This window comes from Hemicordylus capensis, chromosome 3 (assembly GCF_027244095.1).
Source record: "Hemicordylus capensis ecotype Gifberg chromosome 3, rHemCap1.1.pri, whole genome shotgun sequence".
In the NCBI taxonomy this organism is placed as follows: Eukaryota; Metazoa; Chordata; class Lepidosauria; order Squamata; family Cordylidae; genus Hemicordylus; species Hemicordylus capensis.
Window position 1 is genome coordinate 283,453,683 of NC_069659.1, and position 27,538 is coordinate 283,481,220.

General features: G+C 42.7%; 1 protein-coding gene across 2 annotated transcripts in view; it reads right to left on the bottom strand.

The window, feature by feature from the left end:
* The window catches only part of WBP1L (WW domain binding protein 1 like), a 77,942-nt gene that overhangs the window by 13,375 nt on the left and 37,029 nt on the right, over positions 1-27,538 (bottom strand). Inside the window, exons 1-2 of one of the 2 annotated variants that reach the window (XM_053308640.1) lie at positions 25,786-26,014; positions 7,701-7,803 (exon numbers count right to left, since the gene is read on the bottom strand). In XM_053308640.1, the coding sequence (XP_053164615.1) occupies positions 7,701-7,803; positions 25,786-25,812 (130 nt within the window). In that variant the 5' untranslated portion in view covers positions 25,813-26,014. Of the gene's footprint in view, positions 1-7,700; positions 7,804-25,785; positions 26,015-27,538 lie in introns of those variants that run through there. The other variant, XM_053308639.1, reaches the window with a different exon arrangement.

Here is a 27,538-nt window from a genome sequence, read left to right on the forward strand (position 1 = left end):
CTTTAGATGCAACTTCACACTGTTTGGAAGCTGGTTTTTTGAGAGGCAAGTCTGTGTGGCTGGGGCTGTGCCAGTTCTGTGGGAAATATTATCATGATCTGTCCTCAGTTACATCGCTTAGGTCCAGGTTACCTGAGAGAGCACCTTTCTCTGCAAAATCCCCATTGCAAGATTCATCATTAGGATCATCAGGAGGGGTCCGTCTTCGGGTGCCACAAGTTTGGTGGTGACCTGGGATTGGGCCTTCTCACTTGTTGCCCCTAGATTGTGGAATGTGCTCCCCATGGACATGAGAGAATTATCTTCCTTGAAGGCCTTCAAGAGAGCCTTCAAGACCCATCTTTTTAGCCGGGCTTTTAATATCTAGTTTTAATTTTAATCTGGTTTAAATGTTTTTCATTTTAATAGTTTTATTGTGTGTTTTTTACTTTAATTTAACCCGGCCTGAGCCATTTTTGGAAGGGTGGTATAAAAACTGAATAAAAAATAAATTTTAAAAAATCACAACCAAGTGCAGCCCCAACCTTATTTATTTATTTATTTATTTGCTTATTTATTTATTGTTAGATTTCTATTACCGCCTTTCACTAAAAACAACCCCAAGGCAGTTTACAAAAGTTAAAACACATAATAAAAATGAATTAAAATATTTAGCTAAAAATATAAAAACCAATCTGATATTAAAATATATAATATACAAAAAACTATACATGGATAATCCATGGAATTGCTTCATGGAATATTAGCTCCTATGCAGGTGCAGCTATATCTAAAGCACACCATACACTCATACTCATTAGGAGTGACCATCCTGAAAGCTTCATTGTATTCTAAAATGAGGTTTGGACTTTTTAAAATGGCGGCCACATCATAGCTGACATAGGCTCAGGCTACTCATGGCACCTGTCTGATTCAATCCCCAGTTTGGAAATGAAATACTTACTTTGAAATCATGGCAAACTATTCAGAGAGAGCCTACTTACAAGAGTGAAGGGGGAATTACTTCCCCTTCCTGTCTCTTCAGAAGGATGAGATAAGATCTAGGCAGATAGAGAAGCCTACATTTTTAAAAAAGGCACCACAAATCTAAGCCAAACTTCTCAAGTTAAATCTCCAAATCATTTTCAATAGAGGAAACAATGAGCAATCTGAAGCACATGCAGCTACACAAACATGGAAAGAGAGGCAACAGATGATTATTTGCCTCTCCCATGTGTAACTTCTTTAGCTCCTGGCTTCTTAGGAATCTTGGAAGCTCTCTCTCTTACAAGAGAAGAAAAGGGAAGAGCAAAAGAAAAGAGGTGCCAGAGACAGACAGACACTTTGGCAGAATGATCAGTTTTACTGGTTCACACACACATACAGTGGCATGTCACTGATTGCATCAAACATCACCCTCCTCTCCTACTGAAAGGAACAACCTTGTCAATGAAAGGAAGCATGGGAAAGTGTTCCTGTGCACAGAGACATCATATAGGACAATTGCAGAGTCAGGTGATTAAGTGGCTTGGAAAGGAGACCGCTTCTCAAAGTTGAGTGTGGGTCAAGCACTGTTATTTTTCAGACTGACTGCCACCCTCAGCTTTGGCATAATGACTGCTGTTGTAACGTTCTGAAAGGAAGCTATATTGGAGCTATTTTCCAACTTGGATGTCTCGTTCAGTTACACTGAACAAGATAGTTTTACCAGATGTGCGTGTTCTGGAGCAGGCTATAAAGTGATTTAGGCTGGAAGGTCAAACAGATCTCTCTCAAACATGAATAAGCAAGAGACTGTTTTCTTTTCAGCCTTTTCAATTTCAGATTAAACTACTGAATAGCAGCACCCAAGGAGGTAATTAAGTTGGCGAATCCAAGCTGTGTCTACTCCTGAGACAGACACCTAATGGCTGCTTACAATGAGTTGGCAACTAGTCTACCTCAACTAAAGGCTTTGGCACAGTTTGCTGAAGCTTCAGCTCACTCAGCAGTCAGGTGGGGCAGAGCTGAGCAAGCACCTGGCTCAACCCTGCTAACTTGGCAAAGAGGCACCTTTTAACGTGGTGATTCTCTATTTAGCAGAGGGAGAATAACTGGCCCTATCCACCCCCAGTACAGGACCTACAGTGACTGTTGCTGGTGTCTATTTTGTGTTTCTTTTTAGATTGCGAGCCCTTTGGGGTCAGGGATCCATCTTATTTATTTATTATTTCTCTGTGTAAACTGCCCTGGGCCATTTTTGGAAGGGTGGTATAGAAATCAAATAAATAATGAATAATAATAATTTAGGCAGAGAGCCCTTCCCTGAAGAGAGGAGCAAATATCAGTCTCCTGTCTAAAGTTCTAGTCTATTTGCTCTGCACAGGAAGAATACCGTTCCTTCATTTTTAATGCCTCATACCAAAGCAAGTATTGCTAGCAATAGGTTTTGGCAATAAACAATTTCAATTTTGTTTTAATGAGAGGGGGGCAAGAAATTGGGATTCAGTTATCTGGTTTTAAACACTGTCCACATGCTTGGTATATCAAGCTATATCCTTTATTCTTCACTCTGTTGCTTAATATAGTACCGATTTAGCTTCCCATTAGCTTAACTCTCAAAAGGTTGGGGGTGCGGGGAGGGGAGAGAAATCTTGTTGACAGTAACCACTCCTATCCGCCAAAACATGGAATCAAGTTTCATAAGGCATGTCTGGCCAAGACTCTTTTTGTTCCACATCACGTCCCCTCCCATGACCCACTGTGATAAATAAAATTAAATTTGACAGCAAGACCTATTCAAAGACATGAGACTGTCTATCACAGGCACAATGCTACTGGTATACTAAGTAAGAATGCCAGCCTGAGTTGTAACTTTCTAAAAATCCTATTTGATTTATGGAGCACTTGGCCTAAATAAGACAATCCTCTTAAAAAGTAGAGGTTGGATACAGGGTTCTTTATTTATTCAATTTATATACTGCCCTTCCTAAAGTGGCTCAGGGTGGTTTACATTAAAATAACACACACATAATTAAAATCAAAACATTTAAACCAGATTAAAACTCACTAAAATTAAAGATAGATATTAAAAGCCAGATGGGTCTTTAAGGCTCTCCTGAAGGCCTCCAAGGAAGATAATCCTCTTATATTCACAGGGAGCATGTTCCACAACCTAGGAGGGACAACTGAGAAGACTCTATCCCAGGTAGCCACCAGATGAACTGGTGGCACCCGAAGATGGCCCCTCCTGATAACCTTATTGAGTGGTGGGGATCTTGTAGAGAAAGGCGCTCTCTCAGGTAACCTGAACCTAAACCATTCAGGGCTTTAAAGGTAATAACCAGCACTTTGTACTTTGCCTGGAAACCTACTGGCAACCAGTGAAACTGTTTAAGAGCAGGCATAATGTGGTCTCTTCAGGATACCTCAGAGACCAATCTGGCTGCCGCATATTGGACTAACCGAAGTTTGCAAACTACATACAAAGGCATCCGAGCATAGAGCACATTGCAGTAGTCCAATTAAAGGTTACCAGCTGATATACCGCTGTTTTCAGGTCATTCTCCTTAAGGAATGGGCGGAGTTATCAAATCAATGGGAGCTGATAAAAAACGCTCCTGGCCACAGCCTCAGCCTGAGGCACCAGGGTGAGAACTGGGTCCAAGAGCATTCCCAAGCTACGAACCTGTTCTTTCTGGGGGAGTGTACTCTCATGCAGAACAGGAAGTTCTATCCTGTCTTGCAGATTATGACCCCCAACAATAAGCGCCTCTGTCTTGCTTGGATTCAGTTTCAGTTTATCATCCTCATCCAGACTATTAGTGCCTGTTGTCAGGCATTTAAGGGGCTAACACCATTTCCCATTATTGAGGACAAGGAGAAATAGATTTGGGTGTCATCGGCAGATGGATAACACCCAGCACCAAATACCCTGATGACCTCACCCAGAGGTTTCATGTACATATTAAAAAGCATTGGTGACAGAATGGAGCCCTGTGGGACTCCATATAACAACTCCTGTTTTGAAGAGCAACTGTTGTTAAGAGTAGTGATGGGTCCGGACCGGTCCGGAGGCCATTGTAAAGGCCTCCGGACTGTCCGGACCGGTTCGGACCTGGCTGGTCCGCTCCGGGTGGAGGGGGTTCCTTTAAGGGCGGGGAGGGTTTACTTACCCCTCCCGCCGCTTTGCTCCCTCCAGCGCCCGTAGTTACTGTAGAAATTGGGGCGGCAGGATACCTCCCCGCCGCCCCTTCCTCCTCCTCCTCAATGCAAAAGGCTGCGACAAGCCTTCTGTGCATGCGGCACGCGAGCTTCACGTCTCCCCGACACCGGAGGCCCGGTCTACCCGGCCTCGTCCCGGCGGGTAGACCGGGCCTCCGGCAATCGGAGGCCCAGTCTACCCGTCGCGTCGGGGAGACATGAAGCTCGCACGCCGCGTGCGCAGAAGGCTTGTCGCAGCCTTTTGCATTGAGGAGGAGGAAGAAGGGGCAGCAGGGAGGTATCCTGCCGCCCCAATTTCTACAGTAACTATGGGTGATGGAGGGGGCAAAGCGGCCGGAGGGGTAAGTAAACCCTCCCCGCCCTTAAAGGAACCCCCTCCACAGTGCCGGACTGCAGCTGTGTGGTTCCAAGCACACCCCTAGTTAAGAGCCACCATCTGAAATCTCCCCAAGACATAGGAGCGGAACCACTGTAAAACAGTGCCTCCTATCCCAAAATCCCTCACACAATCCAGAAGGATACCATGGTCAATGGTATCAAAAGCTGCTGAAAGATCCAAAAGAACCAGCACAATCCCCTCTATCAATTCCCTGGTGAAGGTAATCTATCAGGCTGACCAAGGCCATCTCTCCCACTCTAAAGCCAGTTTGAAATAGGTCTAGATAATCAGTTTCCTCCACTTGGAGCTGGTCAGCCACCACCCTCTCAATCATCTTACCCAACCATGGGAGGTTGAAGACTGGCCTATAATTATCCATCACAAGGGGATCCATAGTGGGCTTCTTAAGAAGAGCTCTAACCACTGCCTCCCTCAGACAAGGTGGCATCCTGTCTCACAGTGAGGTATTAATGATATCAACTAGGCTAGCTCAACATCCTCTCTGTGGAGCAAAGATACAAAGAAAAGGTGGTAGGCCGTACCACTCCAAGCAGCTTGTCCATATCCTCAGGAGTCTCAGACTGAAACTGATCCAATCTAATCTTTCAAGAGGGATTGCTGGACAGTTCTCTAACTGGCCCTGCAGAAATATTGGAGTCCAGGTCAGCCCGAGAGATTTTATCTGCAAACAACTCATTGAATGTGTCACGGTGAGACATTGTTTCCATAAACAGAAGGGGCTTGAGTTAAACCCCTAAGAAACCAGAACAGTTCTGCTGGACGAGAACTTGCAGATGCAGAATAAAATAACTTCCCTGCTGCACCTATTGCCACAGCATAGGCCTTCAAATGGACTCTATGCTGTCTGTCTTGTCGAATTCAAGATGAGTCATCCATTTGCACTGCAGTCTACCTTGCCACTTCAGCTTCCGTAGCTCTATTGTATACCATGGAGCTCATTTTTAAGTGGGTTGGAGAGAATGCTTAGGAGTGAGTGTGTCTTCTGCCATGTTAAGTTCCTTGTTCCAGGTATCCACCAGGGCATCAGTAATCACTGACCAACTCCAAAACCCTCTCTTTGGAGTCCTACTGGATCCAACAGCCTTCTTGGGTGGACCATTCTAATAGGCTAGGCCGAATGGGAGAGCATGGTACTGAAAATGGTGGTTGTCGTAGGAGAAACATAGGTATTTTCGGTGCTTCGGGAGAATAGCAATATGCAGGTATACCTCAGAGAGGTCCACTGACGTGAGGAAGTCATTTGGGAGTATTGCCTGCTTGATAGATCACAAGGACTCCATTCTGAACTTCCTCTTTCTGATGAACTTGTTGAGACGCCTGAGGTTCAGTACCGCCCTCCGTGAACTGTCCTCCTTGGGTACCAGGAAGAGAAGCGAGTAAACGACGGAACATCTTTGCTTCCAGGGAATGGGCTCGATCGCTCAGATCTGAAGATGTTGGATTGCTTCGTTCATCAGAAGATGTTTTCCCATTCTCCGGGACCGCAGGGTAGCATAGAAGGAGTTGTGGGGGATGAAGGACAGGTCCAGCATGTAGCCCCGGGACACCGTGTCGAGTATCCAGTGATCTTGGGTGATGGACAACCATGTAAGAGCAAAACTGCTGAAGCCTGCCCCCTATGAGTCACTGCCGCTTATTATAGGAGGAAGGCTGGAAGCCGTGTTGGAGGCTCTGTTTCCTTGTGGTCTGGATGCACGTCTGAATCTTTGACTCCATTATTATCTCCCCATGCCCCAAAAGCTGCCACCCTTTGAACCACAGAGATCTATGCAGAGCTACTCTTGAAGCTAGAGCTCTAGACGCCTGTTGGATACAATCAAGGCTAGAATCTGCCATGAAGGCCACAGCCTTAACCATTTTGTTGATGCCCTGCCTCAAATTAGCCTTTCCCGGGGGGACCAGAGCGGCTAATTCCTTGGGCCATAGAATGGAGGCCCTAGCAAAAATAGAGTTGTCACAGGAACATAAGAAGCTGCCTTGCAGCAAGTCAGAGAATTGGCCTATCTAGCTCAGTATTTTCTGTACTGACTAGCAGTAGTACTAGTAGTAGTAGTAGGGGATGAAGCTGCTCTGAGAAGAGCAGAAGGTTTCAAGTTCCCTCCCTGGCTTCTCCAAGATAGGGCTGAGAGAGATTCCTGCCTGCAACCTTGGAGAAGCTGCTGCCAGTCTGTGAAGACAATACTGAGCTAGATAGACCAATGGTCTGACTCAGTATATGGTAGTTTCCTATGTTCCTAGTTCTCCAATATTTCAGGCAGTAAGCTTTCCCAGCCCTACCTGGAGATTCCAGGGATTGAACCTGGGACCTGCTGCATGCAAAGCAGATGCTCCATCACTGAGCTATGGCCCCATTGTCCAAACCATAATTTACTCACGCCCGTTTGTTGGATTTGGATGCAACAACTGCTTGGTACAAATGAGGAATGGAAGCTTCTAAGTGCCTCTCCTCATGGGCAGACAAAAGAGCATACAAGGTTGAGGCTCAAGGCTGCTCATCACATGTTTTGATGTTATGTAGCTAATTTCACTTAAGATTGCCCGAAGCTGAAGAGCCCCCACACAATCCAAATACCTTTCCCAGAGTTTCTAATTGCTGGAGAAAGAAAAGCAGAAAAATGGAAATGGCTATGACTCAGAGTTATTATTATTATTATTTGATTTATATACCGCCCTTCCAAAATGGCCCAGGGGAAGGGCGTATCTCAGCAGGGAGCGCATTCCACAATCTCGGGGCAGCGACCAAGAAGGCCCATCTTACAATTAAAACAAACCACTAAAACAGTAAAGAGCTAAAACAAATTAACACACAATATAACAATTAACAATTTAAAAACATTTTAAAACAATTAAACAATTATAGTGATTGAAAACCCCAAAATCAGGTTTTGAATTTTAAAATAAACCAGATATTAAAACCTCCAAAATTTAGGAAGCTGAGAAAGCTTGGGTGAAAAGATGGGTTTTCAGGTGTTTTTTGAAAATTGCCAAAGATGGGGAGGATCGTATCTCAGCAGGGAGCACATTCCACAATCTCGGGGCAGCAACCGAGAAGGCCCATCTTTGTGTAGCCACCAAACGAGTTATGCAAAGGAACTCTCAGTTTAAGAAGGAAACTTACACCAGAGCTCATAATAGTAGTTGCAGCATTGAGACTGTCCACAGCAGTGGCCTGTATCACAGATATAACTCTGATTGTTGATTCCTACGCACGTCTCTTTATCCTAAAGTGCAAGAGAGAAATAGGTTAGTGACATTGCATTTTAAAACATGAAGGAAGTCCATTTGCTTTAAATAGGAACTAAACCTAGAATTACTTGCAAGGTATGCATTAACAGGCCTCAACAAATTTTCTTTAGCTCTAGAAGCCAGTCTGCTTTCCACTCCAAAAGTTGTAACTAGAAAACAGAAAAATATGCAACAGACATGGCCTATGTATTGACAACTTCTTGTTCCCCAAGGTGCAAAATACGAACTTAAAAAACTAGATCTTATGCAGGAATGGGATATCTCATGGTTTCAGTATCATCAGATTAACGCCTTATTCAAGCAAGATTGCAAAAAGGGTTTCAATCAAAGTCAGAATTTGAACAACAGTTAGGAACATAGGAAACTGCCATATACTGAGTCAGACCATTGGTCTATCTTGCTCAGTATTGTCTTCACAGACTGGCAGTGGCTTCTCCGAGGTTGCAGGCAGGAATCTCTCTCAACCCTATCTTGGAGAAGCCAGGGAGGGAACTTGAAACCTTCTGCTCTTCCCACAGCGGCTTCATCCCCTGAGGGGAATATCTTGCAGTGCTCACACATCAAGTCTCCCATTCATATGCAACCAGGGCAGACCCTGCTTAGCTATGGGGACAAGTCATGCTTGCTACCACAAGACCAGCTCTCCTCGCCTGACAAAGTTGTGTGACAAGGAAGACAAACTAGTCTCTAGGATGTATGATCTGTTATTATTGGAAGATACAAGAACGGAGGTAGTGAAAACTTCAATGATTAAATGGGCTCAGGATTTCGGTTACAATATAGAGTTGGAGAAATGGGAAAAACTATGGATAGAAGACATGAAATATACTGCCTGTTCTAATTTAAAGGAAAATAATCTTAAGATGATGTATAGATGGCATCTAACTCCTAAAAGTTGGCTTTAATGTACAAGAACATGTCAAACAAATGTTGGAAGTGTAAAAAAAGAGGAGGGTTCCTATATACATTTATGGTGGACTTGTAATAAGTCCAAAATTTATTGGGATTGGATATACAATGAGCTTAAGAAAGTGTTTAAAATGACTTCCCCTAAGAGCCCAGAAACAATATTAACTAGGCATAGATAATAGCTCACTGCCTAGGAAATACTGGATCCTTTTTATGTATTTAACAGCAGCAGCAAGATTGACATTTGCATACAAATGGAAAGATACTGATTGTCCGAGTAAAGAAGATTAGATATTTAAAGTGCTAGAGCTGGCAAAAATGGCAAAGCTAACGGCATTATTAAGAAATAAATTTGAAGCATTTAAAAGGGAGTGAGACCCTCTTCTTATTTACCTAAAAACATATTATAAAATGGATTTGTATCAGGCTTTTGAGTGGTAACAAAAATGTTTTTAAAATGCCCTAGAGTTGACTTTTGTATGATTTAACGGGGGGAGAACAACTAAGTTACAGGCAAGACCTGGGTATTGTAATTGATACTTGTTCGATGAGATGGAAGTCCTTTTTTTTCTCCCCCCCTTCCCCCCCGCTGTGTCTGTGTGTATGTGTCTTATGTTGTGGAAAAATCGAATAAAAAGTTATTGATAAACACATTTTCTTCAGCTTTAGGAGCCAGTCTGCTTTCCACTCCAAAGGTACAGGCTTGCTGCATTAACCCATGACGTAAATTAGGGATGTGCACAAACCTATTCGGAGGCCCTTTTATGGGCCTCCAAACAGGTTCAAACCCCAGGGCCAGTTCAAAGGCCCCGGGCTGGCACTTTAAGGGCGGGGGAGGATGCACTTACCCCTCCCGCCGCTTTCCTCCAGCCGGTGTAATTTTTTTGTAAATACCTTCAGAGCGGCAGCATCTTTCCCTGCTGCCCCTCAGCCGGAAGTACCGGACGCAAGTGCGCACACCCGCCTGACATGCACACATGACAGGTGCGTGTGCGATAGGCGCACACGTGCCTGGTACTTCTGGCCAAGGAGGGCGACGGGGCGGCAGGGAGGGACGCTGCTGCCCTGAAGGTTTTACAAAAATTACGCCAGCAGGGAAAAAGTGGCAGGAGGGGTAAGTTCACCCTCCCCACCATCCTTAAAGCGCCACCCCTCCGCTTCTGAACCGCCCAGCAGCGGTTCCATGCACATCCCTAATGTAAATACCTGCTCAGAGTCACAGATGGCCTGTAGTGTTGGAGATGGAGTTCCAGTGTATTGACCTTTTGCACCAAAAATCCTAATGACTACTAGGGGCATTGGGTGTAGAGACAGTGAGTAAGGGTCTCCCTATCTGTCCCTGCTCTATGACCCCTGATCTAACTCTTCAGCACTTCCTGTGCTGAGTCACAATCCTTCCTTTCCTCCTGGAGAGCAGATAGGAACATCCCTCTCTCTTTTCTTAAAGTGTACCGTCAAGTCGATTTCGACTCCTGGTGCCCACAGAGCCCTGTTAATTATGTATTCCTTTAGATTAGGATTAGGTCTTTCCTCAATGGTAAACCCCTTCTGTATTCTACCAAAGAAAACCACAGGGCACTGTGGGCGCCAGAAGTTGAAACAGATTTGACGGCACACTTTACTTTATCCAAATGTACTTAACCAATAAATACTTAGTATTTAGCTCTACAAGAATCTCCATGTGTTTTCTCTAAATAGCTGCAACATCTAAACCATCCTCTGCTACCTACTCTGTAACTGGAGTGTGTGCTCATCCCTAGTGCTCTGCTGTTTACCTACTGGGGGTAAAATTAACAACCCCTAACATGTGGCCCACTTGACAATACAGGCTAACTGTAGCCCAGCACTGAAAACAAAACCACACATTAGTTCGATTTTTCTGTCATCATATACTACAAAATGATCCTGCAAGTGCCCACTGTTTTGAATGAGAATGCTTCTGAGCGGTAGTATCACAACAATGGGGACTAAACGTATATACTTCTCTGGATATCAGTCTGTTACTGGTGCTCATGCATGCAGTTTCCTACATTTAGTCTTGCTGTCTGGATCTACACATGCAACAAAAGGAAGTGGGAAGGATGTGCAGAATGATTTGTATGCTTTCAGTATGCAGGTGGCAAACAGCATTTCTGAGTGCTGCCATATGTACAAAATACCCCTTTCTGCGAGTATAAAACTAGAGCAAGAGACAAAGCTGCCTTGAACTTCTAACTGCTATGCTAGCTTTCTTCTGGCATAAGTGTCTTCATTAAGAGAGCATTTAAAAATAGAGTTTTCTACTCCCATTTGCATTCTGAAGTGGTCCTGTCTACTCTATCAACTCAGGATGTTGCCACATTACTGCATGTGTAGATCAGGGCTTATTTAGATCCTCTCATTCTCTCATTTTCTGGGCTATTCCAAGTTATTGTTCCTGCTTGCACCCCAGGCCAGGCCTCCATGCAAAATGCCTCATTTCCCCCAGAAGCGCAATAAAGCCATTTCCCACTAGGACTGTGTATCATATAGGCTCTTTTGCCCTGCATTTCAATCCTGACCTTGTCTGGGCATGGGGGAGAGTACATGGTTACAGTTGTGCCCTTGCACACTGTTAGCACTTCAAAATGCCACTTAGAACTGCCCTGTAAGCCTGGCTTTCAATTTTCAGGAAAAACACCACCAAAAGAGGGGTGGTAGTGGTTTAGGATTGTAAGAGATTTTGGGATTGCCCACAAACTTATAAAATGTATTTCTAGCCCTTGCCCTCTGAGAAGAACTGTGTCTTCCTGCAACTATTTCTACCAGGCTGCAGCAGAAAGAAAGAGAGGCAAAGCAGCAAGATCATTTCATCAACCTGGGAAGAACCAACTGCCCTTTGGTGGTCCCTTTGTCTGATGGGGGAAAAGGCTGGCCTTCCTATTCAACTATTCAAGTCCTGTCTAGGAGCAAGCTGGAGGATATAATCCATGGTAAAGGATAACCTTCTACATTGTGAGGGAAATGCTGTAAGCTACTCTGAGCATATGGGATTCAGTGGGATATAAACACAGAGAGAGACACACACAAGTTGCATGTCTGCCCACTGCACTGATGTGGACAATTAAATGTTTCCACTTTAGCATTTTAAGACAAATGTTGTGATCCACTCATGGTGTGCATTGTGAACACATCACCACTATTTTACAATGTTGTGGGTTTTTTGGCTTCATGCCTAGTGCTTATTGAATCATAGTATAATCAAAGCAAGGAAGATCCGGGCTCATTTAGAGCAAACTAAAATTTACTGCCATATAATCCAACTCTGAAATGATTCTTAATTAGCAGTACACTTTAAATTAAAATAAGCTTTCCAATAAAGGGTGTTCCTGGAATACTTCTCCAGTCCAGGACAGAAGCCAAATCAGCCCTACTTTGTCATCATCACATAATCCTCCCTGAAGGCCAGCTCTCTGGACAGCTAAGAGATGGAAAACAACTCTGGAATGAGGTCACCCAATGGTAACTACCTCCTACCCAGAGAGCAACATAGTGCTAAGATACCATGTTCTAGCAGTTTCTAGTATCTTGTTTTGCTGGCTTGAAAATAAAGGCATGTCTGGACTGCATCATTATGAAAAGTCAAACAGGTCTCTGATCTAGGTTAAAGTACTGAACATACAGTAAAGACAAAGGAAGTATTGGTATGATTTTTACAGCACCATCAGTGTACATATTGCTTTATGGCAGCAGCAAAAGATTGGTCCCCACACCAGGAACCTATAATTCAAAGCTGGAGAGTTGTAAGAGAGCAGAGGAATGAGAGAGACAAAACCAACAAGGGATTGGTGGAAGCAAGTCCATGCTTAGTCCATGTTGCACCTGGGGATGATACCAAATCTGGCAAAGTTCAAGCCTAGCAGACTCCCCCTATCCAACCTCTCAAGCCTGAGGCTCTATAGGGTTCACTGACCATTGCTGTAATTATGAGCCTTTAACCCCCATGATGGCAAGGCTTCAAGGATGGACAAAATACTGAATGTGTAGTAATGAAGTAAAGGTGGCTATTGCATTATGCCTCAAAAACCTTAATACTTAGCATTTATGACCTTAAAACCAGTGGTACATATGCTGGTAATCACTAGCCTTGACTACTGCAATGAACTCTCTGTGGGGCTGCCTTTGTACATAGTCCACAAACTACAATTGGTGCAGAATGTGGCAGCCAGACTGGTCTCTGGGTCAGCATCTCCTTCTCTGCTTGCGTTTAGGAAGACCCTCAAGACATTCCTGTTTTCCTAGGCTTTTAACTGAAGTTTAAATTTTAAATATTTTCACTTACTGAGATTGTTTTTATCTGTTTTATGAATTTAAACTGTTTTATAAAAGAGAAAGGTACATGGAGATCCTCTTATTTCAACAGGGACTATATTCCAGAGCTCTGGGGCAGCTAGAGAATGCCCGGTCCTGAGTCACTACCAAACGAGCTGGCGACAGCCATAACTTGACCTCTCCAGATGATCTTAATAGGCAACAGGATTATGGGGTTTTTTGGTTATGTTTTTAACTTTGTTCGCAGCCTATATCAAGCGCTATAGAAATAGAATGAATGAATGAATGCAGCATTTTGAAAACTAAGAAGCCAGTGCAGTGTAGATGTTAAATGTCTGGTGTGGACAGGGAGAGACCCAGGTTTAAATTCTTGCTCACTTACCAGGGCTATTGCAAGGGTAAAGTGATGATGCTACAGGACCATTTCAGTTACCTGAGCTTTATGGAGGATGGGCAGGGGGGGAATGAAGTAAAATATTAACCTATCTTAGCAAACCTTATTACCACCTCTGTAAAGTAGGTCACCATTATATCTCAGTTGCAGTTGCAGGTCAGGCTACCCCAATGTTAGTTTGAATATAGCCACTGAGGCAGCTTGCCAGACCACGCTCTGAACCACTAAAACACAGCACACTAGAAAGCAGAGCATGTTTGCATTTTGCTACCATCACTGCCACAGGTTAAGCTATTCTTCCAAGTGCCCAACATCAAAGACAAAACCTAGCTGTAGCACTATTCATAGTAAGATCAGCTTCAAAAAATTAGAAATCCTTGCATTTTAAGTATTTCACCGTGAAGGGTTTTCTCTCTCTCTCAAAATACATATCAAATGCTATTTCACAGTTTCCTCTGAACACATAATCCTAATTTTGGATCACAAATTAAGCCACACTCTTGTTTTCCTGAAGAAGACTGATTCTATTTTCAGATCTACCAACGTGGACATCAGCATTAACATTCCCACCAACACCCACTACCCCAGTTGGAGTTCGCACCCTCCACAAAAAGCCTGATATCTGGCTTCATTTTCAAAGTGCCCACAAGGTGCGAAGATAGTTTCTAAAAGAGGAAACATTTCTTTCCTCTTACACAGCAGAAGGGACACTCCTCCATTACATCCATAACAAGCTAAAACAAACCACGTGGGCTTTGTCTAAGCACATGTTGAAGTAATCTTTACTTTGCAAATCATAATGTTGTGCAAACACATATTTAGAAGAATTGTTGTCCCTAATGGGAGCAACATTCTCTAGACATCCCAAGTGCCAACTTGAGAGGCAAACAACTTCTGCAATACAATAATCACCAATATTCCATCTTAGACTAAGCTATATCTAGCCTGACTGTGACCCATGAGACATCAGCTGTAATTGCATTTCTCTTACTCCTAAAGATCCATAAAGAACGGTGTTCTGGACAATTAACGAGGCAATCACATTCTGTACTGTTCAGGCCAACCTTGAACATCAGCCAAAAGCCTATGACAAAGCACTTTTCAAAAGACCCATACAAGGGGATAGTGGTAGACTACAGCTAGAAGAATCTATGAATAACATACTATGGCTCTCTTCTATTTTCCTTGCAGAACAGAGTTTCATGAACTTTGAAGGCCCTAATCATACTATAAGGCTCTACACACAATCAATGTGTAGAGCCGAAAGGGGTCCTGCAGGGAGAGCGGGCTTGACCCGCTCTCCCCACAGATGATCACTCACCCCTCCTTGGGCGGGTAGATCGTTCGCCCAGACGAGCAGTGGCTTGGCTCCGGTGCCTGGCTGCAGCTCACCTGGCAGCTCCAGGGGTCAGGCGAAGGGAAGCGCCGCCATGCAGCATCCTGTCCCACCCCCCAGTAATGCACTGCATGAGTGCACGTTACTGGCATCCCCCTCCCCTCTCCCCAAGTGTGCCCACTGCGACTGCGAGCAGCCGCGGCTGACACACGATTGCTGAAATGGAGGTTAACAGAGCACTCGCTCCGTTAACCTCATTTAAGGGGGAGGGTATTTAGGCAGGCTTGCCACCGTAGAGCCACCAGGCTTGCCAGTTAGCCTGGTGGTTCTCACGAGTGAGCAAAATCAGGCTGGGCATTCTTAGCCCGGTTTTGCTCGCTTGTGAGAATCGCCTCATTATGTAGAGACAAACCCAATCACAGTCAAGTTTTTCAGTACAGTACACATACTCTTTGGATTTGCACTTTACACTTTTAAAAAAGATGTCTGCTTAAAAACGGCTTTGTTTTTGAATGCAATATGTGAAACTGCCATATGCTCCAAATAAACTTGTTTTAGTTTTAGTTTCCACACACATAAGCTTTCCCTCAAAACTGAAATCATTTAATTCAAATTAGTTTGCACTCCTCCAAACTGTGTGAAGGTTTTTAGATCACCTATTTTACAACTGAGGAAAATGCCTGGATGCCAGATTTGAACAACCTCCAACTAATGCTACATGGTTGGACCAACATTTAAGACATATTTTATGAATGAGGAAGTCTCAAAACCTGCAGATTTTGAAGGATGTGGTAATAACTGTACATAATGAACTACAGCTTTCAAAGTGCTGATGTGAGAGAAGAGAGTTAAAAATATTCTTAACCAAAAAGCACAGCAATTATAATCTCTGTACGCAGTTTAGGAAAATATTGTGCCTGGAATAAAGTTAGGTTTTGATACTTTATAGAACATTGTTGAAAGACGAGCTGATTCAAAACAAAGCTACAAAATTGCTGCCTGGAAAAATATGCCCTACAGCAAAGAGACACTGGAATTTATATCATCAAACAAAAAGGTTCAGAATACTTTCCAGAATAGGCATGGGTCTGAACTGCTTTTTAGTATTCAGGATTAAGGCAATATGGAATAATTTTCGTCTAATTGATTGTTTCCCATAGAAATGTTAGTTTTGATGTATTTCATGGTGTTAACATTATACGCCTTGAATTTTTCAATCTAAATTAATAAAGATGTCTTCTGTTATGTCATTCTTCTAGGTAAGGGCAGAGGGCCTCTGAGCCACCTAATGGCACAGCGGGGAAGTAACTTGCCTAAAGAGCAAGAGGTTGCCAGTTCGAATCCCGGCTGGTATGTTTCCCAGACTATGTTTCCCAGACAATGGGAAACACCTACATTGGGCAGCAGCGATATAGGAAGATGCTGAAAGGAGTGGGGGATGGCAATGGTAAACCCCTCCTGTATTCTGCCAAAAAACACAACACCACCAAAAACGCAGACCACGTGGCTCTGTGGTCGCCAGGAGTTGAAACCGACTCGACGGCACAACTTTAAGGAGGGCCTCTATTTTCATGTGGCTAAAGTAGATACTTAAACAGCTACATGTAGAAGGCGGACCTTACAAGAATGTAGATCTCTTACAGAAGATGCTGGGGCTCAACTTTCAGGTTCCAGCCATGGAGTTGTGCTCCACATCCTCCAAAACTCTGCAAAATATCCTGGGTCTCTCCTTTCAATCATGGGGTAGAACTGCTTTGATGATCAGCAAAAGGTCATGAGACAGTCCTGAACTGGTGACCACACTCACTGTCCAAGTACAGTATAATCTCACCATGGCATACCTTAGAGCACAACTTTATGGTTTTATTAAGATGCAGCAGAATAAAAGACCAAAAATATGAGCCGGAGCGGGGGAGGAGACTCAAAAGTAACCTAATCAGTGGTTCCTTTTTCCAGCTAGTACAGGACACAGCCATTAGGGAACTGCATTTTGGAAAGGGCTTAGAAGTAAATTCCTTTGCTATTTAATTGTATGCTTGTTTGGGAGGATAAAGAAAAGAAGCAGCTGGAAAATTTCACACCCCACTACACTTCACTAGTGTACAGAAAACTATAAATTTCTCTCCTGGTATAAATCCACAATGTGGTTTCCTAAGGTTATGAGCACTCCAATGCTTTGTCCATTTCTAACAATTTTATCAAATCAAATCCATGATCAATTTTGCAAATAAAAAGAATATAAAATAAGAATTAATTGTACTGCTTGGCTTTAATCCAAGCGATTATCTGAGACCAAATACATTTCAGGAGACATAAGCTTCAATGATGAATCCTTAAGTGTGAAATTGCTTCCAAGTTATAGTCACTTTGTCGCTTGGAGCAACATCTGTTCAATTTTACTAGGATGTGGCAAGGCCATTTTATGACTCAGCATGTTTTCCACAGAACTAGTTCAACAGCAAAATTTGAGAACTTTGCTGGTGGCTTGTAGTTAACCCATTTTAAAATACATTTAGATTTTTGTGTGAACACACTGAACTTTCATACAGAATGTTCAGATGGACATGCTACTTAAATTAAAAATAGTTTTTGGTATTACTTCCTAGATTAGGCTCTGGTATTATATGACAAACCACGGCTGTACTGACATCTATGCAACCAGAAAGAATGAAATGTTATTAATACTTTTTTGAAAGCAACTTCAAAATATACAATCCACCTTATTTACAGGCCAGCTAAGAAGTGAAATACTTTTAGAAGCACATGCTATCAAAATGCCACAGCCAGTGTTTTTAGAATGTTACATTTTATGTTACATACCCCTGCTAATTGAGCAAAGAGGCACCTTTTAAAGTGGTGATTCTCTAAGATTTAGCCGGGGGGAGAGCAACTGGCCCTATCCAGCCCCAGCACAGCATCCCTCCCGTGGCTGTTTGCTGGAGTCTGCCTTATGTTTCTTTTTAGATTGTGAGCCCTTTAGGGACAGGGAGCCATCTTATTTATGTATTTTTTATTTTTTGATGTAAACTACTTTGAGAATTTTGTTGAAGAGCGGTATATAAATATCAGTAGTAGTATTAGTACATCTTGCTTCATTTATAAGTTCATAATGACAGTCACTGTCAAGTCAATGCAGACCTGATAATGAATCCCAATCAATTTAAAGTTAATTAAATTAACTGCAGCAATGAGAAGCAAAAAAGTATTTTCTCTAACTTTGCTTTAAGTGAAACATCCTTAAAGCATGAGAGATGGCTGGAAAGATGGGGAGAAAATGTGGAGTGGACTTTTAGAACAGAAAAGAGTGACTCCTTGAGTCAGCCTTGATATTAAAAATTCCCCAAGCTTAACCCCGACACAAAGCAGTCCTGGGAGAGAGAACAAAGAATAGAGAACTTGTCTGTTGCACGTGTGCATGAGCGAGCATTTGAGAGACGTATTTTTGAGAGGAATTAAAAGTATGAGGAGAAAACAAGAGTAGATTTCTGTGGAGTAGGCTGGACTCTGACTGCATATTACTCAGAACAGACGGATGGAAGTAGTGCTCAATTTTCATAGCAGAGGTGCTGGGATACAAACCTATGTATGTTAGATATGTTATGTATGTATGTTAGAATAGCCGGAAACTGCAGCTAGTGCAAAATGTGGCAGCTAGGGTTTTATCTGGAGCTGCCCGGTGGGAGCACATCACACCCATTTTGAAAGAGCTACACTGGCTACCAGTTTGTTTCCAGGTCCAATTCAAGGTGCTGGTTTTGACCTTTAAAGCCCTTAACGGTTTGGGCCTGTGATACCTGAGGGACCTCCTGCTCCCAAGGGTTGCTGCCCGCTTGATGAAGTCATCTGAGGGGGCTCTGCTCCAGGTACCGACAATGAGGGAGGCTCGGTTGTCGTGCACACGGGACAGGTCCTTCTCTGTTGCTGCCCCCAGACTCTGGAATGCTCTCCCGGTGGCTTTTCGCTCCTCGGTCTCCATCACAGCTTTTAGAAAGAGTGTAAAATCTTGGCTTTTTGCCCAGGCATTTATTTGATTCTCTGCTGCTGCTCTTTATACTCTGTATCGCTTTTATGCTTTTGTTTTAAATTTTTAAATCAGATTTATTAAATATTTTTCACTTAATATTTTAATTGTGTCTTTTTTACCACCTTGTGTTTAAATTTTTGCTGTAAACCGCCTTGGGATTGCTTTAATGAAAGGCGGTATATAAATTTAACAATAAATAAATAAAATAGATATGTTGAACTGTTTTGTTAGACCTGTCCACCATTAATCTGTTTATCAATGGCTAATAGTCTGGTAGCTGTGGGCCATCTCCAGCCTGAAAGGCACACTGCTTCTCAATACCAGTTGCAGGGGAGCAACAGCGGGAGAAAGGGCATGCAATTACCTCTTGCCTGAGGGCTCCCCAGAGGCATCTGGTGGGCCACTGTGTGAAACAGGATGCTGGACTAGATGGGTCTTGTGCCTGATCCAGCAGGGCTGTTCTTATGTTCTTATGAATCTGCAGTTAGGTTTCACTCTGTACTGAAGTACAATGAATCTGCCAAGCTGTTGTATTTTCTAGCTTTATTTAGTGTGTTTTTTGCTCAGTGAAAATGCTTTGTTAAGAACTTTACTTGGAGTTCTCTCCTCTCAAGAAAGCTGATACTAGGCGAAGGATACTATTTATTTTATTTATTCAATTTCTGTACTGCCGTTCCAAAATGGCTCAGGGAGAGGAGAGATGGTCTTGCGGTAGCAAGTATGACTTGTCCCCTTAGCTAAGCAGGGTCTGCCCTGGTTGCGTATGAATGGGAGACTTGATGTGTGAGCACTGTAAGATATTCCCCTTAGGGGATGAAGCCGCTCTGGGAAGAGCAGAAGGTTCCAAGTTCCATCCCTGGCATCTCCAAGATAGGGCTGAGAGAAATTCCTGCCTGCAACCTTGGAGAAGCCACTGCCAGTCTGTGAAGACAATACTGAGCTAGATAGACCAATGGTCTATTTGTGGCATTTGCCTCCAAACACAGTGCTGATTGCTCCCTTATATTGCACAATTCAGGGAGGATTCAAGCCAGAAACTGTGAAGCATCTAAGCAATTTCCCAGATCTTGCTCAACAACATTAGAAACTGAACTACATTAAATATGGCTAAGTACTTAATATGCAAGTCTTGCTCACTGTAGTTTTATCAGTCCCTTTTGGCTGGCAACTTATGCTTTCCCATAACTAGAACATCAGTTCTGAGCAGCAGAGTTCATTATCTGTGAACTCTTTGGCATCTTCAAACCAAGGTCCATAAAGTGAGAATTGGGTGACCTCCCCTAAGACAGTGATAGTTGGTACAGGAGGCATCTCCCAAGCGTAGCCTGTGTTTCTCTCCTCTTTGGGCTGGAAAGCAAAGCAACAGCCTATTCAGATGCCTCCAGCAAGTCTCCAACCAGAAGAACTGTGCTTCAGCTTGCTGTACTGGTACAGGGGCAATGAGAAAACTGTCTATTATTGTATCTTTATTGCTTTTCTAGGTTTCCCCATTTGGGCCCTTAAACGAATACAAATCTATGTGGATTTACTTTGACTTCCCTTTTCCATTTATTTTCCTGCCCCAAGTCACCCACCTTTACTGTCTTTACTACACATGAGGGCATCTGAACAATATTTTTCATGACTTGGGGAGGTTTGATATTTTATAGTTTGAGAACCATACTTTAAAAGTATCCTGCAAGCTTTGAGTCAAATTACTCAACATCTTCAAGATACTGCATTAGATGCATGGGTGAGGCAAATGCTTATTTTATACATTAAAACAAAAAAACAAAAACCCTCACAAATAGTTCTGTTTTACCATATTCATGCTTCCCCCACTTGCACATTGAGAAGAGTTTTATGTGCCCCGAGGCCTCATATTTGCTAAAATATTGCTTTTCTGAAGGTTTGGTACCCATTTCAGCCACTGCTCACCAATGCAAACCACCTTTTTGGTAGAACATTATTTCCTATGATAGCCAATTTAAAAGTAAAATAGGATATGTTAACAAATACAAAAGTGCCACTTATTTATGCAACTAAAGTGCCGAAGGCATTAATTTTACTGCAAATTTCTAATTACAGTGTGTCCTCACTCTAGACAAATGGGGTGAAAAACAGAACAAGTTGATTGCAGGTGCTTTGAGTATTGACAATATGAAGTCCAAGGCAGTATCTGGCCAAGGGCAGCTCCAGAAGGGAGATGGGGGGCAAGTACCCCCAAGTAGCTTACTCCCTTCTACCTCCCCCCATTTCTGTTTCAGAAATCTAATATTTATTTATTATATTTTTATACCACCCCATTCCAAAGGCTCTGGGTGGTGCACAACAGGTAAAATACTAAAACAAACAACATTTAAAAACAAACAGGTTAAAACAATATAAAAACAAATCAAACCAGTTCAGAGCCATTTAAAACCAATTAAAAATACTTTAAAACAATTTTAAAACCTTGGAGAGCCAGGCTAAACAAGTATGTCTTTAGGGCTCTCTTGAAGGCCAACAATGAGCCCAGACTATGGATATCTGCCAGGAGTGCATTCCATAGGCCAGCAGCAGCTACAGAGAAGGTCCGATTCCAAGCGCCACCAGACATGCTGTTGTAACTGGAGACGGACCTGTCTGAATGACCTCAATGTGTGATGGGGATCATACAGAAGGCGGCGCTCTCAAACGTAACCAGGACCTAAGCCATTTAGGGCTTTAACGGTAATAACCAGCACTTTGTATTTTGCCTGGAAACATATGGACAGCCAGTGCAACTGTTTGAGAACAGGCATAATATGGTCTCTCCAGGTTACCTCAGAGACCAGTCTGGCTGCTGTATTTTGAACCAACTGAAGTTTCTGAACTACATACAAAGGCAACCCCACATAGCGCACATTGCAATAGTCAAATCTGGAGGTACCAGCTGATGCACCACTGTTTTGAGATCATTCTCGTCAAGGAATGTATGCAGCTGTCGAATCAGACGAAATTGATAGAAAGCGCTCCTGGCCATAGCCTCCACCTGAGATACCAGGGTGAGGCCTGGATCCAAGAGCACTCCCAAGCTCTTCTGGGAGAGTGTAACCTCATCCAGCACAGGAAGATCTAACTCATCCCTCAAATTCCGATCCCCCACAATGAGCACCTCCGTCTTGCTTGGATTCAGCTTCAAATTTGTTGTCCCTCATCCAGCCCACAGGCAGGCATTTAGGGAATGAATACTATTTTCTGATAAGGAGAAACAGATTTGGGTGTCATCAGCATACTGGTAACACCCTGCACCAAATCTCCTGATGACTTCATGTAGATGTTAAAAAGCATTAGTGACAGAATGGAGCCCTGAGTGACTCCATATAATAGCTCCCGTTTCGAAGAGCAACCATCACCAAGCTCCACCGCATGGAATCTGCCTTAGAGATAGGAGTGGAACCACTGCAAAGCAGTTCCTCCTATCCAGTTTTCCCTCTAAGGTTTGCACACATGCCTGCACTCACAAGTTTTTTGATGTCCTCTCAGTTAATTTTAGATCCTGCTCAGGCTGAATCAGAAAGGCCCCATTCTGAATGCATGTATATACACACTGCTTTGATACTCTTGCCCAGAACAAAATTCATTCCACACACAGTTTAATTTTTTTTTAGAAAGAACACTGCTCCTATCCACAACTCCCGCAGGTGATCCAGAAAGACACCATGGTCAATGGTATCGAATGCCACCTAGAGATCCAGAAGAACCAACAGAGTCACACTCCCTCTGTCGATTCCCCGGGAGAGGTCATCCATCAGGCTGACCAAGGCCGTCTCAACCCCATACCCAGCTCTAAAGCCAGTTTGAGACGGATCTAGATAATCGGTTTCCTCCAAAACTGCCACACTCTCTCAGTCACCTTGCCCAACCATGGGAGACTGGAGATTGGTCAACAACTATCCATTGCTGAGGGATCTAGGGAAGGCTTCTTAATAAGAGATCTAATCATTGCCTCCTTCAAACATCCTACCCTTACTCAGAGAAGAGTTAATGATATTAACTACTAGACCATCTACAACAATTTTCCTGCTAGATAGAAGCAGCCAAGTTGGGCAAGGATCCAGAGAGCAAGTGGTAGGTCGCACAGCCCCAAGCAGCTTATCCACGGCCTGAGGCATCACAGATTGAAACTGATCCAATTTAATACTGCAAGAGGGATTGCCGGACACCACCTTAATAGACACTGCAAAAACAGAGTAGTCCAGGTTGGCCTAAATACAAGAGATTTTGTCCGCAAAGAGCCCATTAAAGGCATTACAGCAGAATAGAGTTTCTGGGGCACTGGTCTGAACTGGAAGGAGTCTGAAAAACTCCTCACAACCTGGGACAACTCTGCCCAACACAAATCTGCAGAACCAATTACGCAGACCAAAATTGGTTTATTGCTGCACACACTGCTTCTGCATAAACCTTCAGATGGGCTCTATGCTGTATCCTGGCAAATTCAAGCTAAGTTCTCTATGTGGGACACAGTTCGCTCACCCATACATGCACTTTGCCCCTTCTGTGCCCTCCCCCTCAATTTTTTTCCTGGTGCTGCCACTGTATCTGGCAAATTGTTTTTGGGCTTCCACTTTAATTATTGCCTTAGCCACAGTGGAACAAGGCCTTATTGTTTATAGATCTAAAATGCCTTCACGAAACATAAGAAATCTACATAAGAAACTGCCCAGAGATGTGAGTTTGGGGTGGTATAAAAATATGTAGAATAAATACATAAAATACTACTCCTACAAATATTTATATACCGCTCTTCAACCCAAGTTTTCAAAGCACTTTAAATAGAAAAATAAATAATACAATGGTCTCCTGTCCCCAAAGGGCTCACAATCTAAAAGGAAACGTAAGATAGATACTAGCAATAGCCGCTGAAGGGATGCTGTGCTAGAGTTGGATAGGGCCAGTTGCTTTCCTCCTATTAAATATAAGAGAATCACCACTTTAAATAGGTGTCTCTTTGCTCAGTTAGCAGAGGAATCAGTAAATATTGTAATATCGTAGCACTAAACTGAAACACAATTTGCTCACATGGTGTGGAGTGCTTATCATATTTATTCAGCATACAGCTGTTACAATGGGTGAAAACTGGTGGCTATCAGTTCTAGACAGACTAATAAGGCAAATGCTTATACCAAACAATGTAAGTGAAAAAGAGAAAACATGTAAACAAGTATCTGGTATAAAAGAAAACACACCACAGATCCATTTGGGAATATCTGTTGAAGTTTTCAATTTGATTTCCAGACTAAAACTCATTTTACTTCCCTTCCAATGAAGCCTGTTTAAAAGTTTAGGGATATGGTGTATGATTACGGGCTGCAGAGACAATGGGGTTTGAAAGTTATAGTACAAGAGCCAGGATTAACCCCTGACCAGCTCAAGTGGCCCAACCAGCCACCTGGCTACTTTATTCCCTAGTTCAGGTTCAGTGCTGGATTGCAACTATGTTAAAATTTTGCATATGTTTTACACACATTAATGAGAAGATCTGCTCCCTGCCCACCCCAAACACATCTTGGCTCTGGAAAGGGAGTGGACTAGGAACAGACAAGAGCAAGCATTGGGCAATGAGGATGAGAGAAAGAACAAGAAGACGACAGGTAGGCAAACAAACAGGTTTCAGACACTGTATTATCTCTTCTGGGACAAAAGTGACAGCAGCTAGAACAACTGTAGTACACAAGGTGCCCAACAAGATTTCCTTTAAGGGAATGTGCACAGAATTTAAGGAGTCATGTACTATCTGTTGCTGACATAGGATTCTTCTGAGTCACTTGAACTAGTTCAAACTAACAACATTTCAACATTACCGAAAGCCTTAACACACTCTTCTCAAACAAGAACACTTAACGTTGCCAGGCACAACTGTTCTTCCCCCTCACTTGGTAATCCTAATTTAGGATTAGGATTTAGAGAAGTATCTGTAAAGTATTTAGAATTTTACAGATAACTTGAAGTCCATTCTGCCTGTCACAAGTATGTTGATAACTACAGTATTTGCAATCAACTGCAAGAGGTCATTGTACTGGAGGTAGTTCTTGCCTCAAACAGCTTTTTGAAAAACAAAATAAATAGATTGGGTGGGGGAGGGGTGGTGGAAAACGACAACTAGAAGCTAAAAAGACAGCTTTTTAAATTTCCTACAGATAGTGCTTTATTGGAAGTAACCATAACAATATTAAATAGGAAAAAAGTTTGTTACTTAAAGCATAGTGCTTTTATAGTACCTACAAACTTCACTTGCCATTTTCTACCAATAACTATAGGTTGGGTGATATATGCAAGTACTACCACCACATATTGTTCCTAGAACAGTTAACTACACTGTAAGTGGAAAGGATCCTAGATTAAAAAGATTTCAGTCAGTACAAGCGGGCAATGTTTGCTGACAGGGAGCAGTCAGGTCAGTTGCTACCATTTCTCATTCAACTGTCAGCAGTGGTTACCAGTATTTTCAAAACTTCAACATATCACCAAAAATTCAGAGCTTGCTTTTTAAATCTTACATATGACCTCTGCTAGTTTCTGATCTGAACTCCAGATTGATTCCCCCCCCGCTTTTAAAATTTGCTTCCAGTGCAGTACTCTGTCAACATTCACACAAAAACAATCTGAAACCTCCTTCCTTGAGAAGAAAACTGATAGTTTAAATATCTCTAAAAATGCACATATTTCCATATTAGAAAACCAAAAGTGAAAGTCACAAGGCTAGAAATAAAGAGACACATATTCACGGTGACTCTTGTCCAAAAAGTAACATAAAATAAAATAAAAATACCCAACACACACCTAGTTTGGTCCACCTATCAGTGTTCTATGTTAAGCAAAAGAAATTTCTTTTTCCTCTAGAACAAATACAACAGGGAAGGGAGGAGAAGGGACATCTGGGTGGATTTTGTTTGAGTGGTTCAGTTGACAAGGCAAGATAAGTTGTGGTGTTTTTAACCCGGCATTCTCACATTCTCCACCAGTAAACCAGTAAAACAAACAAACCAAAAACAAGTTACCTGCCGCAGGCCCAAAAGGAAAGGCATTCTGCATTCTCATAATCCACACTAAGGGTTTAAACAAAGGAATTTCTAAAATCCCACAATAATTATTTCCTCATCTGATATGGACAAGCTGCATCCGCAATCCTATTTAAACCAGGGCTTCCTTGGCTGGGAATGTTAAGTAAACAGGGTCCCAGGACATAGCATGCACTCAGTCTCTCTCTCCCCCTGTGACCAATCTCAGAAGCAGCAGAGCTGCCGTAGTGTTTGCCAACTACGGGGGAAGTGACATCAGTAGCAGCACCACAAGGGGGGGTGGGGAGCTTCAGACAGCTGCTGATTAACAACTGAAAGAGGCCTATTGCACAGAAGAAAATGCATAGCAGTTATTAGTCAGAAAGCATTTAGGCAAAAAGCTGGAATAGAAACTGAAGGCTGCTTCAAATCTGTCAGTCTGACTGCTTCAAAACTTTACAAAACTTACAAAAAATAATAAAATTTGATTTTATTTTCTCTAAGAAAAACAACAGCGGGGCACACTACTGTTTTCTATTTCAAATGCATTCAATAAGTCACTGAAAGCAAGTGCTATAATACAACAAAACAATGCACTACCCGATATCACACTAGCTTGATAATTGGAAGTTAATTCTTTGATGTGCTTAGTATTTGTACTGTTCATTTGTAAACAAAGATCAATTCAAGCAATTTCCCCCCCATCCCGGTTTGACTTCTGTTCTTCTATCAGAGTTTGAATTAACATATGTCAACAGGTCATGAGAACCTGACATCTAGATTTCAAGGAGAGAGGTTTTTCTTCTTTTTTCAGTACAGCGTAGCATTCAGTCAGTTGCTAGAGCTGTGTGAAACTTTGGTGGCTGAACTGAGGACAAATCAAAGGATCCATCATTTGAGAGCAAATCAGACTGAAGCAGGCCTGATACGGCTTGCTTCATTTTTGAAATGGCTTCTAAAACACATTTGTTTTAAAGTTCTCCTGTACCCCTGCAAAAGATGTGAGGTATCTTCAAAATTCTAGCCTTTCCAGGCCTGCAGAAATGACCATTTCCAAGATATCCTGTACCTTTCCCGGGGCCACTAGGGAAGCCCTCTCACTCACACAGAAGTCTTTTTTTTTCTTTTTTCTTTTTAAAGAAGCCACTGCTCCCCCAGTGCCAGGAGCACAGCCTGCCCTGTTCCCTGCCCAGTAAGTCAACTGGGAGTTGTGGGAGGGGCTATAGTTCTGGTCTGATTCAAAGGGCTTTGAATCAGAACAAAAGGGAATCTAAACATCCTAAAGCACCAAACTGAAATGCGGGGGGGGGGTCCTCCAAAGTGCTGCAGCAGCCCTCAAATTGGATCTGGCCAACTTCACACAGCCTATTAACAGCCCTGACACAATTTGACACTTCAGAGAGAACTCCTCTGGCCCTAGCTGGAAAAAATGGTTTGCCCAGAAACCTGGAACTCTTAGATTCTCTTCTTCCTACCATAGTTAGGACAACAATTCACAGATACAGAAATAGATTAAAGATCTGAACATCTATTTTCAATGAAGAATTTGGGGTGGGGTGTGAGTGGGAAGATACTAATAAGCCTTTGAACCAGTAGGGGTGAATACAAGTGCTCTTCAACTTTAAATTTGCATCCTAGTGCACTATCATCTGTGACCTAGACTATGATTGCCAAGGTTTTGGGAAGTCTAGATTCAAATTCCATCTTCCCACAAACAAGTGACCATCTCTTAACCCCAGCTCTCCAATTTGTA